The 22289-nt window shown below is 38.6% G+C and overlaps 1 protein-coding gene across 1 annotated transcript; it reads right to left on the reverse strand.

Annotated features, from left to right (window-relative positions):
• Positions 1–1784: 1784 nt before the first annotated feature.
• On the reverse strand, positions 1785–21569 carry LOC118411211 (phytanoyl-CoA hydroxylase-interacting protein-like). The gene is made up of 3 exons (XM_035813300.1): positions 21024–21569; positions 12104–12445; positions 1785–7825 (listed from the first exon to the last, which is right to left on the reverse strand). Exons 1-3 carry the CDS (start codon positions 21148–21150, stop codon positions 7164–7166), a joined length of 1131 nt encoding a protein of 376 aa, XP_035669193.1. The 5' UTR covers positions 21151–21569; the 3' UTR covers positions 1785–7163.
• Between the last annotated feature and the right edge of the window lie 720 nt (positions 21570–22289).

The following is a 22289-nucleotide window of genomic DNA, read 5'->3' on the forward strand; positions in this document are numbered from 1 at the left end:
AAATATACCCATCTGAGTAATGACACTGTAACAGTTGTAACATGAACCTGCTCAAAGCACGTCCTCAAACACAGGACCCCCATTTTACATTCCTTCTGTTCATACTAAGGCCACACCAATTTAATTTCTTTGTTCTCAGATTTTTTCAGAAAAATATTGGGGTGGTCAGTCGAGAAAAAAAAGGAAAAAAAAATTGCAAAAAGTCTGTGGTGAGCTTATTTAACACAGAAAAACAAGGTAAGTACTAGTAGTCAAGTTTTCAGTTTTTTATGGCATGATTTATCCAATGAATCTCTTCCTTTGATTTTATACTACTGTTCTGATCATGTGACTGCAAAGAAGCGCTCTGATTGGTTTATCAGCAATATGTGTCCCTGGAATGGGGTTTTTTAAAGGTCTGCAATAGCAAAACCTATATTATTTTTCTTGGGACTAATTTTTTTTTTTTTTGCAAATCGGAAAAAATGGGTTGGGAAATCCGAGAACAAACAAATTAAATTGGTGTGGCCTAAGCTTGTCAAATTAGATTTCGAGCTGAAACCACTGAAGCAGGATTCATGTGGCCCATCTGAATGCTCAAAGTCACATTGAAGCCGGCCAAACCGTGAACCACCTCCTAGAGGTGGTTTCGAGCCGGCTTACACAAATTGCGGTTCCAGTCTGAATGCCAAACAAAGTGACTTGAGCAGGCTTTATTTGCATATGGTGACGCCATGGGATTATATGCAAAATCAAGTACATCGTCTGTCATAACATTAGCCTGGGTACCATCCGGAAGGCAGTTCGCTCCGGCGTTCATTATATACTACATACAGTCGCCTCTAGCTCTGACATTCATTATACACTATATACAGTCGCTTCTCTGTGTCTCCGTCTGGGAACGCGGACCATCTTAACGTCTGGAATCGTACAAAAAGTGGAAGCAGGCGCTGATTGGTCCCTACACATGACCGAATAATGGAATGGGTTCAATCGCTCGTTCGAACCGGTGTTCCAACACCGAACAAACTCTCTGTCCTGTTGTCATCGAACGAGTGCTCTAGAACCCATTCCTTGATTCGCTCATTAACTGATTTTACCACCAAACGGTTTGAATGTGCATGTCTCCAGACGGATAGCAGAAGCGAACATAGGAGCAAACTACTATCCGGATGGTACCCAGGCTATCATAACATTGTTTGACAGGAAGATTTTATACATTGTATGACTGGAACGTTCCATGCATATGCAGACTCGAGTTCTCCTAGCAATAGTCGGGGACATTTATGTTCAGAGAAAGCTGAAGAGGACATAGAGAAATAAAACCATATACATGCAGGTAGCCGCCAAGTTAGCCAAGAAAGGGTAATGCTAGTTCGCCTTTATCCGTGGGGTAACCTATATCCGTTGCTTATTTAAGGTATCTAGGTTGGCTAAATTGGCATTTTAACCTTCCATTGTTTTTTCATTAATAAATTAGGAAAGAATGGAGCCGTAACGAATATTGATAGATGGGCATGAAAGAATTCTAAATCTGATTTTTTTGGGGCCAAATTGATGACGTCATCAGGTTTTATTGCCCCTAATATTATTTTTCGATGAGAAAATACAGCACTTTGGTACATACCACTGCAATGAAACTATGTTTTTCGTGTGCATAATGATGAAAGCTACAAACTCATGGTTGCGCAAATTGATATCTATTAACGATCTGTAGTAATTGGAAAATATGTTTACATGCAATAAAAAAAGAATTAATCATTTTTTAATAATCAATTAATGAATCTCAGTACTCCAATTTTGAGTTATGTCAGTCTGGGGTAATTTCAATTTTATTTTAATGAGCAACAAAATCACAAAGCTAAGTTTGGACATAATTTATTGTTGTGATATACATGTATATATTTCTATGTTCCTCAGTTCACTATGGATAATATCTTACATAATTTTCACTTTGTCATCACTCTTCTCTAATTATTTAGAGCTTTATGTCTTTGCACATTTACAATTTTCATACATCAAGATATTAGCCTGGAATCCAGCCATGTTGTGCTTTGGTCGCTCCCCTAAGGTACGCTTCCTGCCAACAGGTCTGGTGTTCGTTACCATTTAAACGACCGGCATTTGCATATTCGCAGAGATTTTATGCAAGATTTCTGATTAACTGAATAATGGATGGTTCACTCACTCGTTCGAACAGCCGTTCCATTATCATCAACATGGCCGCCACATCAGACGTTCATAATGCCTGAACTACCCAGCAAATTACCCGGAATTTCTTTACTAAAACGAGCAAACAGAGACCTTAGAGGCTTTTCAATACGTAAAGGATGTTTGAGTAGCACTCTTGCCAATCGAGTATGGCAAGAGTTTGATTTATCAGATCGTTCCAATAGTCTCGAAGAAGATGGGTCATTGATGATAATAGAACGCCTGTTTGAACGAGCGCTTGAACCACCCAATCAGAAATCTAGCATAAAATCTCTGTGAATATGCAAATGCCGATCGTTCAAATGGTAACGAACACCAGATATGTTGGTAGGAAGCATACCTTTGGGGAACGACCAAAGCACAACACGACTGGATTCCAGGCTATCAAGATATTACAGTATCTTCAGATCAGTTATTCAAATTGAGATACAGTGGAGGATATTTCAGTCACTTCCTTCTTTCTACATTGTATATATTGACTGAAGACAGGGCTGAGACTTTTTTCTGTTGCTATCTTTTTGTAGCCTGGAGTTCAGCCTTGTTGTCTTTAGCCGGCTCTCGAAGCAAACAAGGCTGAACTGCAGGCTAATCTTTTCATTGTTCTTTACGTGGACATATGATTTTTAAGAGGGTGTTAAATGTGCCATAGCCAATCAGAAGGCTTATTATAGCGCTGTTTCAATTGTAACAGTGGTATTGACACTGGAAGGCATTACATTAACAGGACATTTATAGTACTACTGTATGACATGGTAAAATGAAGACTGGAACTTAACAGGGAGGCCTTCAATTTCATACTCTGCTGACCACACTCTAAAACCCTCTCAAAAACACACTGAGTAAAAACCAAAATATCAATAGCAGCCTATAAAATCCATGGCGAATCCATGAAGAGTTAGTAAAGTCTATGTTGATTCAATAATAAGCCTTAGGATGACATCTCCAAAACTGATGTAAGCATGTGAAAAAGTTATGGCAAGGAAGGTTGGCTTCATTATGAAATCTAAGTGGTTGGGAAGAATGACCAAGTTGAATTACCAACAATTATAGATCCTGAATTTTTGATCCTTCACATTTTCTTCTTTGACTTTGGAATTGACTTCGGCAGTCTACAGCATTTAGTTTCCAATCTATGGCATATATTTGCCCATTTAGCACCTGCTTTGTAGGATTTACAGTATGGTTGAAAACCTTTTTTCAGAAAAGGGAAGAAAATTGATGTGTGAGGGGATGTCATCCATATACTAGTAATCAAATCAAGGTGGCCAAAATATCAGATCCTAATAGAACACAACAGAAGCTGCCACAGAAGTGATTATGCAGATTATACAATTCAACAATCTATACATCATACCAGCATATTTGCTCCCAATATACATTGTATACAGAACATATTCATACAAAGCCAGATATACAAACATTAATTCTGCTTTGACAATCAATAGTATTCACTACCTCAGCTATAAACATACATAATGAAGACGTACACTTTAAAACATTTTCAAAAAAAAGTTATGACGTTGTTTGGTCTGAGGGTTATGAAACATGATTCAAGTTTGAAGGTTACATATGTTAGGGGACCGTTCTTGTATGCAGAGCCTCACTCGTGGCCTATACTACATACATTTGTACCTTGGGGAGGTTCTGCAAAACTGGGCTGAGATTTCCACTTTTGTGGCCGACCTTTACCAGCTGCCAGCCAATCAGAGAATTGCCTCAAGTCCATATTTTGTTTAGGTAAAGCCAATTCTCTGATTGGTTACCAGCTGGTTAGAGGCCATGTCCACAATAGTACTAGTGGAAACGTCAGCCCAGTGAAGCTTCCCAAAGCTGTCTCCAGGACCTATCCTTCCGTCCTAGTACAGAAATTTAATGTTGGGAGAGAAAATAATTTTACCCCATCCGTTGCAAAAATGATATGAAACTATTGAAAATGTACTTTCATAATGACATATATAACCAGGAAAATCAACAACATGGGCTCCAAAAAATGAGTGGGATGGGAAAAGAATGTCAAGCTGGAGACAGCCCTACCCCAAGGTATATTGTATTGGCCATGGGTAATGCTGGTCTTTCATGACAGGTACTTGTGAGAGACTTACCATGTTACTGCAGAGGTAGCAGCCTTGCATGCATCTATCTTGCATTGCTACACCTGCAGTTTCAGTACTTTGATAAGTGGATGGCTTGACTTAAACTTGACTGACTTTACAGATGTGACACTTTATAGCTATTGATTGGAAACTACATTACCTGATACATTTTTTTTTGTGTTGGAACAAGCTGTAATTGTCTGAAACATGGAGTTTTCTTGACACTTATGCCAACAAACACTGCTATGACATAAGATTTTCTCAAATTTAACTTTGTAGTTCAACACCACATTATTCAAAATTACACCACAGATAGTGCAAGCAAGTTGTACTGGAGAAAGGGAATGAACATACTTGAGGTTCAATGCTGGAATCAGGTTGGAGGAAGATTTGCAGACTGCCATTAGAACATTAATATATGCTGTGCACATTGTCCAGTTACTGTATTATGAACTAAATGATGTATTGTAGGCAACTGTTCTGTCCATGACTCTTAGTACCCTTGCTGAATCGCTAGATGGAGGCCTTCCGACTGGCTGTCTGTTAAGAAGCTGGTGTTTCCAATACTGTAGCATGACTATTGCGCTATCGCAAACTCAATAAAACTGCAAAAAAAAATTTCTCCTCACATGAAATGAAATGGGTTTTACAGTACAACATGGGATAGCTGTGCTACGTGCTACATTGTACATACAGTCATCATATATCAACGGACTAACGTTTCATTCTTCTACATGTATATGTATAGGAGAACATACTATGGCAATCAGGTCCTTCCAGCTTATTCATATAACCCTCAAAATTTAGTTTGACCTGTACCTAACATTACTCCCTATCTCCAGAATTCTGTACTTCACGTTAACGCTAGTTCACCTTAATCCACGGGGTAACCTAGATTCATTGTTTTAAAAAATGGGTATTTAGAGATTTCCGGTCAACGACGTGGGTTTCAAATGTTAACATTTTCAAGATATTGCAATGTGAAATACATCCCAATGACTTAACGATCTCCAAATACCCTATTTTTATATACAACTGATATAGGTTACCCTACGGATAAAGGGGAACTAACGTTACATGTAATGTAATTGTTTCAGCCAAACCAATATCACTTTATGTTAAATGTTGTTTCTTAAAAACTGAAGTACACTGTGCAGATTTTTCATAGTTAAGGTTTCTCCAACTTGAAAGGGTAAGTATGATATTTATTCACACTTGATGATATACTTTGTTTTCTGACTTTAACCATCTTCTTAAGTACAATACCTAAGTTGACAGATCAGTCATCAAGAACTATGTAGTTACTTCATGAAAGTCATCAATATAATCTGTTAGCCAAAACGACATGAGTATTCATATAATCATATAATTTGGTCAAATTTTGGCAGTTATTACTTCTCCTCTTACCGGTATCTATCATATTTGAAAAAAAAAATTGAACATTTGGTCACAAAGAAAGAGCAGCAGATGTTCGAGACTGTGAGGATTAACTGCAGTTGAAATTACATGCAGTTCTGTCCCACACATTTGGCCCAATAGTCCAGTTAGTAATAAATCTTGTTAACTTTATACCGTTAACTAGTAGAAGAATTTGAACCACACATACGGCATTCATCTCACAAACTGCCTACATGTATGTTGTCATGCTCATCCATTAAGATTTCTCCCACAATGGAAGCTGTTTGTGTGGCTCAAATATGTCTAGTATTCAGTGAGGAGTTTAAGCCTGGGTCACAGTCAACATATGATGCAGTTCCCAAATGATTGAAGATAGTGCCGTACGTAGCAAGTTAGAAAAGCCCCCGGTGCAGGCCTAATGTGTGTATGTGACCAAGGCTTTAATCACTGCACCTGGAATACAAGTTACATGTGAGAGACACGCTGTACAATGTGTACTGTTAATAAGATGCAGCAGAGGTGAATATCAACTTGTTGACAACATTAAATTTGTGCTAGTGATTAGCCAGACCTTCATATAATACACCTCACACAATTAGACTATTCAAGACATTTCAAGGTGATACTGTCAAACCTGGTCTCAGCAGCCACTCAAGGGACTGAGCAGAAGTCGGTTACTAAGGAGGAATGGTTGCTCCAGGTTGGCTGGATGATTGGTACATGTATGAGGCAGTTGGCTTATGCAAGTACATATTTAGGCCTAGCAAAAAATTGTGTTTCTGGTTACAACCCAGAAAAAAAGGGTCGGTAGGTCGGGAATCTTTTTTCTATTTTAGATCTCGGCCCACGTGATCCGACAAATACAAACACTAGATTAGCAATTGAAATGCAATCAGGCACTGGCATGTTAAATATCATATAGTAATTATGTCAGATATGGACAAGCACAAGTAATCAATAAACTGAACAAAAAAGAACAATATTTACTACACATTCTTACTGTTAAAAGAATTTAACTGTTAACAGTGTAACGCAGAACATCTGTTTTGAATTTCATAACAAAGATGTCAGATCAAAAATTCCAAGCCCTTTGCTTAAGCAGCTAACCAAAACAAAAAAGCAAGGGTCAGCAAGTTTTGGCTAGGGTTGGTCAGGTAACCAGAAACATAACATTTTTCTCCTAGACCTCACTAAGTTACATCGCTTGATAGGACTTGGCCAGCCCGTTAAACAGTTACCAGGCTAGCGCCTGCAGGGATCAACAATTTAATTTTAAAATGGCCGCTGCTAGACTGGGTGCCTCGATCGTTTCTTGAATGGGATGGGGACTGCAAAAATGTTGTTGCTTAGCAGGTGGTCTTCTTATGGGACTGTTTCAGTGTGGCTTGTGACTGCAGGTGGATGCCCGACCAGGTTTGACTGTACATATAACAACGTGACATATACTAGTAGTGTACCTGTGGGGTCTTTTATTCCTGGGCCTTACTTATTGATGTTGCACATTTTACAGCTTGCGTCTTTCTTAGCATTTTCTGTGGACAAACTCGGTACTACGTGCCCCTCTATAGACACCATTTGGCCCTCCTTCATTTTCATTGGCTCGGTGTAAAACAACTCCACGATCAAGTCCTGGCAGACGGCAAACTCCATACTCCCGTCATCCCGTTTCTTGCGTGTGAGGAACTCATTGTTTGAAGGATCTAGGAGCGGCAACTTACCACTGCAGAACTGATCCCCTTCTGAACCTTTTGTCGTCAGGACCAGGTTGACGAAGTGGTACGCCGTGTACATGCAATACAAATCAGCAAAGTACAGATTGGCGTTCTCGTTGAACATGGCGGCAGCCGGGCATAAGAAGCGCTCGCGGCCGTACGGGGAATCAATGGGAATGCGCGGCCCATCTCGCTCGTTCCATTCAACATTTGCACTGAAGGAGATTCCCTTTAGGTTGCCGTTGATGGGCGAACCGTGGCTTCCGCCATCATCTTTTATAGACGGTTGCAGCACGCCTCCGTGGTTCATCCGCATGAAGTCAAAGTAATCTTGGTGCTGGTTACGGTAGAAGTGCGTGAGTGGAAGCTTGCGGTCTGACATAATGTTCCGAGCTTTGTCCAGAAGTTGGTTCAATTGCACAGAAGAATAGTCTGGAAGAACAGAAAGTTTGCGAGACTGATTAGAGCTTCAGCTAAATCTATATCACATTGTATTACCATAGTGCTTGTTACCTTTGCCAAGAAGGTTAATATGTCTTTACCAGCATTTTGTGTCTGTGTGTCTTTCTGTGACCATGATAACTCAAGAATGCTTGGATAGATTGTCTGCATACTTAAGTATGTTGACAGGTCTTGATGAGACCTCAAAAGGATTTTTTTGGTACACTATATGGCACTGCAGTGCAATTGCTGGTTTTGATATCTCATGTTCTGGACAAGCTAACATTGAGTCACAATTATCAATTGGTAAATAGCTCTTGTGATAAGGCAGAAGTGCCATTAGTTTGGTCCTCTAGTAACTTTCCTTAGAACTGCAGGGGCATTTCAGTTGCAGACTTTGAAACAGGATAAGTCAAGAATAGATAATGGGTTTTCATAAATAATTTTTTACCTTTGGGTTACTTTGATGATTCTAAATATAAGTTTATAATACATGTATTTCATGTTTAAAAGACTGGAGGCCAAACATAGAATTCTAATAAGGCCACACCAATTTAATTTCTTGGTCGATAAGGCGTCAGAAGGATGACGGCTGAGACACAACGGTTTACCGGTTTCGACCTTTTATTCAAAAGTCTTCATCAGAATCAGAATTTAATTTCTTGGTTCACGGATTTTTTCATAAAAAATATGGAGCGAGAGGGCGAAATAAAAATAAAAATAAAAATTGTAAAATGGTTGGGGTAAAGGTAACGACTAATCCAAAACATAAAGAAAAAAAGTTTTCAGCTTGAAAAAAGTACAAAAACACTATTATTGTACAGTAACAGCACCTGTACCCACACTTTAAGGAGCTTATAATATAAAGGCCAATTTGCTACACCAGAAAGTTGGTGAATGGCTTCATTAACGGTGAAAATTTGCTGATTGGTAATTTTTATTTTTATTTCTTTTTCCAAAAAATAGGAGCGAGCGAATCTGTGAACCAAGAAATTAAATTGGTGTGGCCTAATAGACAGATTTACATTCTTGAAAACCTGTTTTAATTGCTTTGTAGCAGGGCTGAGTTGATGGCATGTTTCACAGATGGACCAGATAGCAATAATAATTCCAGGAACACGTTTCAGCTGCTATTCTAATTTCTAAATCTGGATGTTGTTAGATGTTTTTGCCCAATTAAAAATTCTACTAAACATAAGAATCTCTACAAATATACAATCATTATGTATGTACGTTTAATAAAGAACACTACATACTTTTATATATAATTACATTGTATTTTTTTTTAGTCAATTGATTTTTTCATCTTCACCAGGCAGTGCAAGGTGACCCAAAATAGTATTTTGAGCCCTGCAGTTACTGTAAAGTGTAGCACACCATATATTGGTTGCTTTGCTAAAAGCTTCACTACGACATCATGACAGATATCCTAGGCAATGACGTACATGTTCACTCAGGAGATGTCCTTGAGGTAACAGAAGGGAAACAGGCTGCCTCTAGGAAACCATATTGTAGGACCTTGAGAATAGTGAATTACTATTTACAACAATTATAGAAATTTGCAATCAATCTAAGTATTTCAACCGATTCAAACCATGACATTTGATAATAATTGTTCATATTTTCCAAGTCGTTGCCAACATGGGCTAAATGCAGTAGTGTTACTACTACATTAAAGACTAAGGGTGAAATATTATTACTTGTAGTACTGTTAGTTAACAATTTAGAGAAACAAAGCTATGTACCACTAAATCTATCATTTTTAGAATTAAACATAAAAGCTATGCTACCACTAAATCTATTGTTTACATGTTTTTTAACTCTTCTTAAAGCAAGCATATAAACGTTACTTGATCAAGATCTTATTTCCTATCATTTAGGCAATATTGATCCATTGGAAAATCAATATTGAAATATTGAATATGGACGAAAACATTTTCACAGATGGAAAGGAGGAGGGGGCAGACATACATGTATCTAGACTGATCATATGCTTCAAAAATGTACTTGAAATATGATCATTTATATGTAGTAGATAATATCTAAGATTCATGTATTTTGATTCAATTAGGTACGTCTAATCCTACATGTTTCAGCAGCTTTTCTAATTAAATAGCTATTTTTCACTACATGTATTTAAATATTGTTGCATTGTGAGAGCTGTCAAATCTAAAAATAATTCAAATCTGCTAATGGAACTGAGTCTCTTGAAATCTGGTAAAGGTGAGGAATGTTACAAAGGGCATCATATCTAGAGCATCCATGACAGAGTGAACTCAGTTTCAATTTTCTAAATGGACAAACTGGGAAGAACCTTCGGTCAAGTTACACTGTGTACATGTTGGCAGGACCATGAGATGGTCATGAATAAAGATATGTACTGTTGTAAAGTAAAAGCAAAGCAGTGAATATCATAATGTAGCAATCATACACTGACATGGATATGACACTTGCATATCCAGATGAAACGAAAGTTGTGGCTACAGTGAAGTATTTATGATCTGATTTCGAGCCCTGCCTGATATTAGTGGGTTAGCCTTCTTGATTTCCCAACAGAACATCACATCATTTACATGTATCTAATGTTCATGCATATAAATATACTAGTTCTGTTGTGCTTGTTGCTCTACTCAGAACAGAAATACTGACTGTACAACTGTACCCTGCAGACATGTCTGAGGTGCTGAAATACCATCACTGAATTATAGGACTCAAAATACTCCCTGCATAATGCGAGTTATGTGCATCTTTACTCATGCTATATATAGCTACTGACTCACGAGTTTCTTGTTTCTAGAGTTAACCTTTTTCAGAAATAATGGTAAATATGGTTAGACAGCATTTTCCAAATGGATCCCATTGAATCATTGAACTTGCAGTTGTGACAATCAGATGATAGTACATTGTATCAATGATATATATTGTATGTACTTGAATTACTGAAATGTGGTTGATTTTCTAGTTTGATTTTATAATTGATGACAATGCCCAGTCATTGGCATCCCCCCGCAGTGATTTCATAACCGTTTCAACATTCTCCAGACTGATTACTAAGCTCCTAATAGGAAAACTGTGTGCTCCAAATGCAAAATCTAAAAGAGCTTCTACTAAAGATATAAATTGAGTATCTGCATACAAGACCCAGACACAATCAAGGCCCAGACTACATGATTGACTTGTTTGGTATGCAGTAATCTACTGCTGTACTACATATGAACCTGAAATGATTCATAAAAACATGATTAGATCTAGAAATCGATAGATTTTGGTCAATTTGGTGTCATTTTTTTGTACTTTCACCAGCATGGGGGTTTAATCATATAATATAAGAATGAAGATGATGCTAAAAACATTGGATAATCTAAAGCAATATATGATGTTACCATGTTTACTTGGTTTCAGCTTCTCCATCAAAAAGCTTATTTACATGTAAATAGTTCAATGCATGCCCTTCAGCTGCTGTAAGTAAAATGTGCACGGGTTCATATTGCATGTGAAAAATTTGGCATGTTCAACTTTAAAACTTGCATGTGAAAAATTTGTGCATAAAAAAATAAAGTTTTGGAGTTGACAGAACAGGCATTGGTAGCAAAAAATTCTTCAGCAGAACAATATGTACCCCGTGATATGATTTTCCACCTGTTACCTGAATTTCTGGTTTGAAAAGCCCATTTCTCAATCAAATACTTCTTGTGGTCATTTCTTATTGGAATGTCACCATTTATGCTCGAGGTCTCCTCTGTATTCAATACCTGGTGCATGCATCAGTCCAGGACATTTCACATGCTCAAGGGTGTTCTATCATTCTGTTCACCATCTGATACTGATAGGCAATTTTTCCCCAGGAAGCTCACTACATATAAAACCTCTGTTGGTCACTATTGACCATGGTGAAATCCTAATTTACATCAACCCTGGCCTACAGCTTCAGGCTATGGCTATACATTCAAGAATGACAGCCTCTGCCACATAACTCACATCAGTACTACGTAGTAAGCTGACTCAGTTCCATTGCACATTCCCCACTTTTTCCGTCATGGTGGCTGATGATAAGACTCCAGTGATAAACATTAGGCTGCAAGACGGTAGTCATCCGCATACGTGCAAAAGCTTGACATTTACTAAATGGCAAAATCCTAATCAGCATAATACGGGATACAAATATTTCTTTCTAATTGCCAAGTAATCTAAGGCTGAAAATAAGCACACTGGACTTGAAATCAACTACCAATGACTGCTTACAAATCAGCAATGTGATGTATCTCTTACCTGCTGTACAGAACTCTACTGTCTCACTCCAATCCGACACCTTGTACTCGCCATCAGGCAACTTGCATGCCGTCTGCACCGACACCGTGTAGTTCGTCCGCGGCTGCAGAAACCAGTGACCTTTGACGGTGAATGGCAGTGGGATGGCCTTGGCGACCAGCTTGGTTGGAACGTCCTTGTGTTTGAAGGCTTTCTTGGCACTGTTGACATTGGCTTTCTTGTTGAGGTCGATGAAGAAGTGGGTGACGTGGTCCTTGGGGTCCATGGACCACTGGATTTTGAAGGAGTCACACGTGATGTGGGACAGTTTGACATCACAGGGTGTGCTGAGGCCCTGTGCATCTGAAACAGGAGGGCATCAGGGTCAGCATTTTTTATATCTAAACTTACATTTGTACAAGTCATATGCATCTAGGGATGTCCCTGTAGCCCTATTGGTAGCAGCCTCACAGTTGAGCTTCAAGTCCCTAGTTGTCCTTATGTTTAATGAGAATGGCTAGCAAGTAGCAACCCCTCCCTGTAAAAATACACTCTGCTACTGGATATCCACCCCCCCACCCCCACCCCCACACACACAGCTCAGTTGGCATTTCGACTTCCCTTGTTTTCTCATTGATAGAGAATGAGATGTGCAAACATTGAAACTTTGATCATTATGCATATGGAAAACATAGTTTCATTGCACTTGTATGTACATATACAAAGGACTCAGGTTCATCAGTCATGTATGATACTACAACTCGAGTAAGTTTTTAAACTTACCCATACGTGAATGATAAAATAGAATATTTCTTCAATCATTGACTCTGGAGTTTTCAAATGTCACTGATTGAAGAATCATTCTAATTTCTATAGACATATAAAGGGCTGTTTTTTCTTAGCAAAACATAATATTCTGTTTCTGTGCAATGACATTTGATAACATTAAAAAATCATACTTTGAAGTCTTTCATATCCAGCTATCAATATTCATTCTTAATCCATTAATGGGAAAAAGTTGGAGGTCAAAATGCCAGTTGATCTAGGGAGGAAACCCTAGAGGAGAATGAGCGACACGTATTGGTGAAAATTCCACATGTCAAATACATGTTGTAACATAAAACCTCCACAGCCCCTCAGGCACACAGTAAATTATTTTTAGTTAAGACAGAGCAGAGTCAGCAAGAATCTTGCTTTGAATGCACACTGGCCATGCTTACCATCTTCTGGTAACATAATTGAATCACTGACTGTGTGAGTGCGCTTCTCATGCTTACTAATTTGATAAGGAAAGGAATAATAAGTAGATACCATCTGGACCAGTATTAATCATAATTAGAAAGGTGTCAAATTGGTAAAGGAAATAAGAGGGTGCAGCTTTAAGAAGGATTAGGTGCTGGTGTTGCTGAAATTGAAAAAATAAGTATTGCACTCAATATCACTGTTTATCAGATTCCTTACAGAAAAATTACCTTTGAAATGGAAAAAAAATGATTATCAGTAAAAAAAGGGCATCGTTAGTGAAAAAATTCTGATATTATGATTTTATATTTGCACTAGTATAATTTTATTGTTATACTAATAATTATTGTTATTATTGTTATTATTGTTATTATTGTTATACTGACAATTGTTATAATAACTTAGAGTCCAGTCCAAGTCACGGCAAGGATTGCTATTGTCAACATTTATAACTATTTTCAATTATATGTCTCGGATCTATGAATGCTTGTTCATTCTAGTTGACCCCTGATTTCATTTTTATAATTTCTTGTAATGTTCTCTTCTACGTCAGGGTTTTCCCCCAAGGAATCAGTGAAAACCATCTTCTCTTTGTGACCTGATTAAATACATGTTGAGTAAACTGAACTCAACTGAATCATGACTTGGAAAGATCTTACTACAGTGGCATGTAAAAATGTGGTATCAAATCTGTAACCTTTAAACACTGCCATCATGGTAATTTTATCTTTCAAAGTGGCCATCCCCTGACCTGTCATCCCAGCCAAGCCTGACCTGATATGTACATGTACAAATGTAGTAACAATACCTGTCCAGTACAGGTACAGCAGTGTTCCCATATTTTGGACAATTACAGGTACAGTACAAATATTGCTTTCTGTGTAGTACAGATATCAAATACATGTAACTCCTTATCTAGTTGCAATTAGAAAAAAGTCTTTAGACTTAGAGGTGGTTCAAATCCTGTACATGTAATTGTAAATTCCGTGCAATTCTCATTCAAAATGTTCACAAAGGCTGTGTAAAATCTGAGTGGATTTCTCATTAAAATCAAATTTAGATATGCATCTACCTTTGGTTATGTGTGTAAGAAGGTCCATGAATACAATTTCAAACATGTAGCTTTTTTTCATAAATACAGAGAATCTGATATGCCTCTACTCACATATATAGCCTTCTTCCCCCAGAGGGTGAATAAATCACAAAATAAGGCTGCTGTTGTTGTTTTATTTTTATTTTTTTTACACAATTAACAGCAATTTTATAGATATTTTGACATTACAAAAGTACAACGACTTATGTAAGGTCTGCTATATCTATGCATGTGTAGAATTTTGAAGATATCTGCAACTCTACCAAAGTGCCCGCCCCTGAGGTGTCGCCAAGAATGCGGGTGCCACATGTATGTCAACAGTCTGACACATTGATTATGCATGCGTGTTACCCTGGCAGGTGGCAGGCTGTTCCCTGTCTGCTCTAGCTGTGTTCTGTTTACCTTTCTACCTTGTTTTGGTAGTGAAGCAGCAGGGAGGTGTCAGGAGGTCACACCCAAAACACCTGTCTCCATTGTTAGACAGATGGACTCTGTCATGCAAACATCAGCATGGTTTATCTGGCCTCCTTGGAACAGCAAAAGGTTTATATTATAATACTTGTACTAGAAGTAAATATACAAACAACCACTGTTGAATGTCAGGGCTCGAAATTCAGATAAGAGTCTATATGACCGAAGAGTCAGTAGGACACAAACCTTTGTGAAGTATTATGGTGCGTGTCATGTGGGCTAGGGTTTTCTGATATCCCTTTTACCAGGAATAGCAAATTCCATTCAATTTTAAAACATGCTTCCATTAATGTCTGGATAGATGTTTCTTTATAACACAATATAGTAACCAAGGCAGTGATCTAACTAACCTAGATGCTTGAAGACTAGATGACAAGTCAATCCAAATGATCATAAGATACAAACACAAACACACCAACAGGAGCTCCTCCTTGGAGGTAATGAATGAGAAAATAGGCCTATAGGGGATCTACACTGCATTAGCACTTATCCACCCTGACGTCAATAATTCCTGTGACCTGAAACTCATTTAGATTCTTGTAAAACTTCCAAATCTATTCTTTGAACACCTCGTTGAGCTGATATAACCACGTACCTTTGGCTACCCAGGCATGACGCAGTAGTAAGCTGTATCTACAAAATGTAGGACTCTAGGGAACTATCCTTTACATCATCATCTAACTCTAAGGTAAAAGCTCAGAAGAGTGTAGGGCTGAAAATTCATTTTGGGGAATAGGTACACAGAAAGAAATTTGCACATCAGAATAAATGAACCCCAAATTTTATAGCTAACTTCTAGCTAAATCCTATATAAGTAATACAACAAAGGTTTTATTTTTCTGGCACTTAAATGTCAAGAATATGCTGTATACTAATGTACAACAATTATTATAGTGTACCTTAATGTATATCTAGGTGGATCTATGTACCCCCAGTGAAACATGTAACTTGTGAGCTCTAATTTTTAGTGCACAAAAGTGCAGTATTGCAATCCCTGGTATGCATCTCTATAGAGGAAGATCCCTTATTTTATTATCTCAAATTCATTGTTACAGTATTAGTAATAAATCCTTGTAGGATCTATCAACAAAACATATTCCTTGAATCCAAATGCATTCCATGTAATGTACATGTAATATTACATGTTTGTGTGTATGAGTGTCATCAGCTCAGTTTTGGTATTCCCAAAACACGTCCAACTGAGGCCCTGAAAAGGTAAAGCTCAGTGTTGAGCAAACAGCGGGCTGTTAGTATTGCTTTGCTAAGTTGAAGTTCCATACTCTATATTACATATAAAGCACATTACATGTCTTTTTGTTTGTTTTGTTTTGTTTATTTGTTTGTACTTAAAAAATAATAGATAGATTTAAAATAGTACATAACAATAGAATATGAATGAGGTATAAAGTTAACACTGAATTGGATGCTAGAGGCTTATGCTTGCTTCCTTTATCAACTTATGACAATTTGAATAAATCAATTTAACAATAGGAATAATCAGGGATAATAAATAAATGGAACAATACGGTGAGGAAAAAAATGTAACTGCTCCTGTGCACCGGTTTCAGCAGAAAAGTCACCTGGATAGGCACTGCGTCTCCTACTAGGATTCAGTGACATGTTATAAAGTATATCAATGCTTGTGCATATGCGGTGTATTCAATTACAAATCAGCCATCACAAACCTGATAGTACCATTCACGTGTGCAGACCTGCTCGCATGCCTGCAGTCTGAGCCATGAGATGTGAATAAAACTGTGCCGTAAATCTGCTTGATATTTGAGCTTGCTCAGAAGTAATCCATGCCTTAAGAATTCCTCAGAGCAAGGAGCTTGCTCAGAGTGACAGCAATGATAAGGACATACTATATCCATGTTACATGTATACATCACGATCCAAGTACTTTCCTCTGCATGTCTACATTGAGATTTAGTTACACCCTTTAGAAATCATTTGCTAATGTCATTATCGTTCAGTTAAATTGTTCAAGATGTAGCAATGTGGGAACATATCCAACGTGATGACTCTGACAGAAGCCTTGTACCATAGCTTGACCTATGCATACCATTCCCAAGGGATTGAAGCCAATGTTTTTCTTTTCTTTTACAATGAATTATCCCATTCTCCTCATTCCATCAGGTTTTGCAGAATTATTTCCATCAAAGTTCCTAATGGCAGTAATACACAACTTTGAGTTTGAGCTGAAATTTCTTTATCCTGTCTAATATTTAGTGTGGTAACTATGACAGGTAGGGATGCCCCTGTGGCTCAACTGGTAGTATCCCCACAGTTGAGCTGCTGGCCATGGGAGACCCCAGTTCAAATTCTGGGAGGGGCATGTTGGCTGGGGCTGCATCTGTCTTTTTGAAGGGACGTAAAATGGAGGTCCATGTTCGAGGAGGTGCCTCGGGCACAGGGGAAGGGCTAGCCACCCCTACTTTTACAAAATATACCATGCTACTAAAACAGCAAGGAAACTTGATGCCCTATTTGTCAATCACTGGGCACTACAAGGGTCCGAACAAGTTTAAGAAAGAAATGAGCCAACAATATGAAATGTCCGATTATGATCACAATAGATTATGTCATGTTTCCATAAAAGATGTCATGTGATCATAACTAGATTCCTTTATCTGAAGCTATATATCCTTCTGAAACTGGAAGACTTCAAATTGCAATAGATCATTTACACCAAACGTAATATTGTTATGATATTATTGATTTTTGCAAATCTCAAACTCTAGTAGCTTTGGGGCAAATCAGATAAAAATATATCTTATTAACCAAATTTATACACAGGAAACCTTTTGAGGTGAGCAGATCTAATCAGCACAGAGTCCCCAAGGTACATGATTGATTTATTGCTTGTTTATGTGTAACCTTTATACCACAGACATATGACTATGTGTTCAACAGTCATTGGACTTCACTCCCTGAGGCTCTCCAAGGGTTTTCCCAAAATATGGTTCTTAAAATTATCATTCAATAAACGGTAAAATTGAATCTAAATATTTTCAGTGGGAACATATACACTCGCTGTTCATCCAGCTTATCCTTCAAAAATATATGTTTATACATGTATATAAAATTGACCAACTGCACTATCTACATATATATATAAATTAATTGCATAGACAGAGTGACAAAACATTGCGTCAGTACATGTACACATATACAAAATAATTAATGTATATACCAGCAGTAACAATGGTACAAAGGTCACTTTTCTACCTTCAAGCCTGAGATGTTAAAATACTAAGAATTGTACATGACGAATCTCAGATTCATCATAAGCTATGGAGAGAGGCAGTACTAATAATTATGTTTTGCTTAATACTGCAATTTTCTGCACCCAAATGTTTTTTTGTGCACCTACAAAAAAATGTACATAGCTACATCGATCTTTATAAGGTTAGCTGCACCAGAGCACCTGCCCCCCCAAATGAATTTTGAGCCCTATTTTAACCAAGTGCTGGTACTAGTATGTATGCAGTATCACAGACAACTTCAGGTTTCAAGATCAAGACTGCGAATACATAACTTAGTAGGCTGGACAACTGAAACTGAAAATATACTCACACCCTGAAAATACACTAGACTAACAGGTGAACTATAATGTTCATTACTATAGAGAAACAGGCTCTAAAAAAGGTGGCCGGGATGGAGATGGGAATAAGTGGTTGAGTGTCGTGAGGGTATCAATAGCTCCTACTACCTGCCGCGAATTGGTTGCTACGTGATTTAAAAAGATGCTAAGCCAAGAGGCTCGGTGGCCATCACGCCACCGTCAAGGAAAGCCTTGTGCTTTTCCCAAGGGCACAACGTCGGTGGCGCGGCAAATATCAAACCCAGAACCTCTTGGTTCTGAGCCAAACGCGCTATCCTGGGCAGCTGCAGAGCGAGTTTGTGTGTGAAACCTGCGGACAGGTACTGGTGGCCCGTGTTGGCTTGATAAACCACCAGCATACCCACAGAAGCAAGGAATGATGTCATTGATACCGCATTTCTTTCATTAAACCGCGCACCCCAAATAAAATGCGCACCCCCGATTTGGGGCTCATCATACCAATAGACAGCAAAGTAAGCAATATACACTGTATATTATAAATGAGCTCTGTCTACAGAGAAGAGATGATTTTGTTAACGTTTTCGTGTGGTACATAATTACATCACCCTTACCACCGACAACCAAAAACCAAACGTGTATCCCCAAGGAACTATTGGCTTATTAATGAAATTGAATGCTAGTAGTAGAAATGACAGACAAATATAAAGACTCTGAAGAATTGCAATATATCAAGAGCTCTTTCTAACAGAAAAGAGGTGTTTTTTAATAGTCTATTATGGTAGTGGGTTTAATATGTGCAAAGAAGCATTGTGTCACTTCTGGCAATGAACGACATCCCTTGTACAGAAGCCCCCAGCAAAAAAGATGATCTGCCTTCATTTTGTCATTCATGAACAAATGTTTATCAGACATTTAGGAGAAGAAGTGTTCAAGCAAACATGGCAACAGGCAAGCCAATAAACCGACATTTCCATTTGCACAATGTGATTTGTTGTTATTTCGAGTCTTGTAAACAAAAGACAATAAAATACATTCTACAGGTACATGTTTTTCTTACAAAATGCAACCTCCTTGTCGTTGAGAACACTAACAACTTTCAGTGAATTGCGAGGGTTATTAACATATAGGAAAACCTGTATATACTAAAGCCTATAGGTATAATGTTCTGTAATTATCATATTTTGAAGGTAAATGTAGAATTTCTAATTCAAGCTCTGACAAGTGGTTTTGCTGACATTCTGCTAATACTTCATTTTATGTTGTGAATCCAAAATGTTGCACCAGAGCACCTGACCCTGAGAATGAATTTTGAGCCTTGGCATGACCTTTCAGGTTGTAGGAATTCTGTCAATCAATTATGGCAAATGGAGAGTGTAATCTGAGCTTCCTGCATATAAACCACATTCATTTCCTGAGGGAGTGTTTCAAAAGCCTGATGGAGCTGATAGGAGGAGTTTTATTCCTGGAGGAATGAAAGTCCTCTGCCCCCTAAACTCCTTCCCCAGCTTATGATACTATCTTATGCCAACGCAAGGTCTGCTTGGAGATTAAAGAATTGACGTTAACAACTGTGAACTCAGAGAAAGAGATATTGGTGGGTGCCTTCTGCCTCTATGGACTACATAGTACATACAGAGTCTGTATGTACTATGTAGTCCATAGAGGCAGAAGGCACTGAGAGAAGGGTGAAATCCACATTCGTCGAAAAGACTAGGGCCTGTAAAACTATGCAGATTGTACTCTTTTCGTACAAACGTGGCGTTAAGCCATGATGCGGTTTACAGGGTACTAGTACAAGCACTGCCATATTGTGACATCTTTCTTGGCACATGCAAATATTGCCAAACCACCTTACACCTAGGTTGCATACCTGACAACCCTACCTGGGTCAACCAGGTGTATGATTGCGTAAAGGTGTGAAGTGGGACCACACCTTATCAAAATGAAGGAAATTTTCACACAAACCCCAAGTACATCCTCCACATCACCAGGGCTCAAAATAATGGGTGCATTCAATGTGATGTGAGCACACAAAAATGTGGGTTCACTGGTGCACCTAGATATTTGTGTAGAGTTACCTAAACTAAAGGCTAAAGGTGCCATGCCACACTTAAGTAAATAACATATACATTTCTAGTTGACATTTGAGTGTAAAGAAATATTGTAATATGCTAGAGCTTTGTTGTTTTCCTTTTATCAAAATTGAAATTAAAAGTTGGCTATGTAATCGCACAGGCTTCATCACAATTGTGGGCAGGTTTTGCTGACATGCTTAATCAATTTCATGTTATTAAGCACCATTTTTTCAGTGCACCTTAATTTTCTAGTTAGGTGCAAGCTGAAACCGTGCAAGTACATATAATTGATTTCGAGCCCTCGACCACAACAAAATTATACCGCAGGTGGTACAGACCCCCCTCCCACAGGCTCACTAGATACAACCTGTCAGAATGTCTATTGGACAGAGATACATCATGTAATTAGATCAGTCAGCTGAATGTCGTCATTGTTGTTGAAATCTACCCAAATCAGCTAAATGTATCCATGTTGCTGAAATGAACACGTACCTCCCTGTAGCTGCACAGCTGACAGCTCCTCAGTCGCATCAGCCACGCTCACCGGCCGGTCTCGGCTTTTGGGCGGGACCTGGGGAGGAATCTTCCGGCCCCCGCTGGCTCCTGCTCCCGCACTCATGTTTTCCAACGATCGGTGCAGTTTGGGTATATATAAGGTTCTTCTTTAGCTTGTAGTGCGATACAGGTGGGATGGAACCGCGTTGAGAAGACAGACAAGTTCCTCGGGAGACAAGCTGACCGCCCCCGCTTGGAACCAGGGACGTGTACGTCGCACTAATTCGATCCAGTACGTGAAGCCGATGCGATCCCGTGACCTCTGGGAAAATTGAACAGGTCGGCGGCGAAGGCGTTTCTCACCCTCGGCGTAGTTTGGTGAACTCTGAAATTTTCCGATATGTGCAGCCGTGCACAGGCAAACACACAGTACACAGTCCAATGTCCCGAGTTCACATCCTAATCACTTTCACTGTTCAATGAAAAATGATTCGAGTTGTGCGGGGTTTCCACATATGGACTGTTGTATCACTCCGCCAAATTCGCCGGCCGCTGGCTCTGTGATGAGCTCGAGGGTCATGCGAGATGTATAATACATTTTTGTTTCTCGGAAATATTTTCACATCAAAATCTTGTAAATGAATATAAATCGAAGCATGCGAAGAGCATGTATCGTTGCATTTGAACGAACCTTCCTCAATGGACGATTAAGAACTGTAACGTTAACGGTTCAAGCGGGAGGCATGTCGTCAAAGGGGGAGTGCCTAAAAATGAGATTATAACGTAATTAAAACCTCCTTGCTTTGATAATGGGGGGGGGGGTTGTCTAGAGGACAATAAAAAAAAAAGTTGGTAAAGTGGAGAGGGCCATGGAAACATTTTTCCAAAAACCGACCCTCTGACGACCAATTTATTACCCCCTCAAAATATTGTAACGTTACAATGCCTTTACTAATACTTCAGCAGGTTGATCGGGTCAAACCATTTTGAAAGAAACCTGAGAGAGTGCATGCCCTGATGTTGCAATATTCTCTGCACAAGCTGCAACGTTTGCATACAAAAACTGCGTCATATCTATAACAAGAACATCTTCCCTAAACTAAAATATATATTTAGAAATATTAGGCTATCTACCTGTGTATTTCCACACTGTCTCAACAGACCGATTCCATAGCCACGCCCACTCCGTGGAAAACATAGAGTATAAGCGCAAAATAAGCGTAAAAATGCAAAGGTTCTGACGGATGTGTAAGCACTCTTTCA

Source organism: Branchiostoma floridae, chromosome 3 (genome assembly GCF_000003815.2).
Source record: "Branchiostoma floridae strain S238N-H82 chromosome 3, Bfl_VNyyK, whole genome shotgun sequence".
In the NCBI taxonomy this organism is placed as follows: domain Eukaryota; kingdom Metazoa; phylum Chordata; class Leptocardii; order Amphioxiformes; family Branchiostomatidae; genus Branchiostoma; species Branchiostoma floridae.

Coding starts and splice junctions, on each gene's coding strand:
- LOC118411211 (XM_035813300.1), bottom strand. CDS start 21,150: ATGAGTGCGGGAGCAGGAGCCAGCGGGGGCCGGAAGATTCCTCCCCAG. Junction 12,446..21,023: donor AGCTGTGCAGCTACAGGGAG/GTACGTGTTCAT, acceptor CTCCTGTTTCAG/ATGCACAGGGCCTCAGCACA. Junction 7,826..12,103: donor AGTAGAGTTCTGTACAGCAG/GTAAGAGATACA, acceptor CTGTTCTTCCAG/ACTATTCTTCTGTGCAATTG.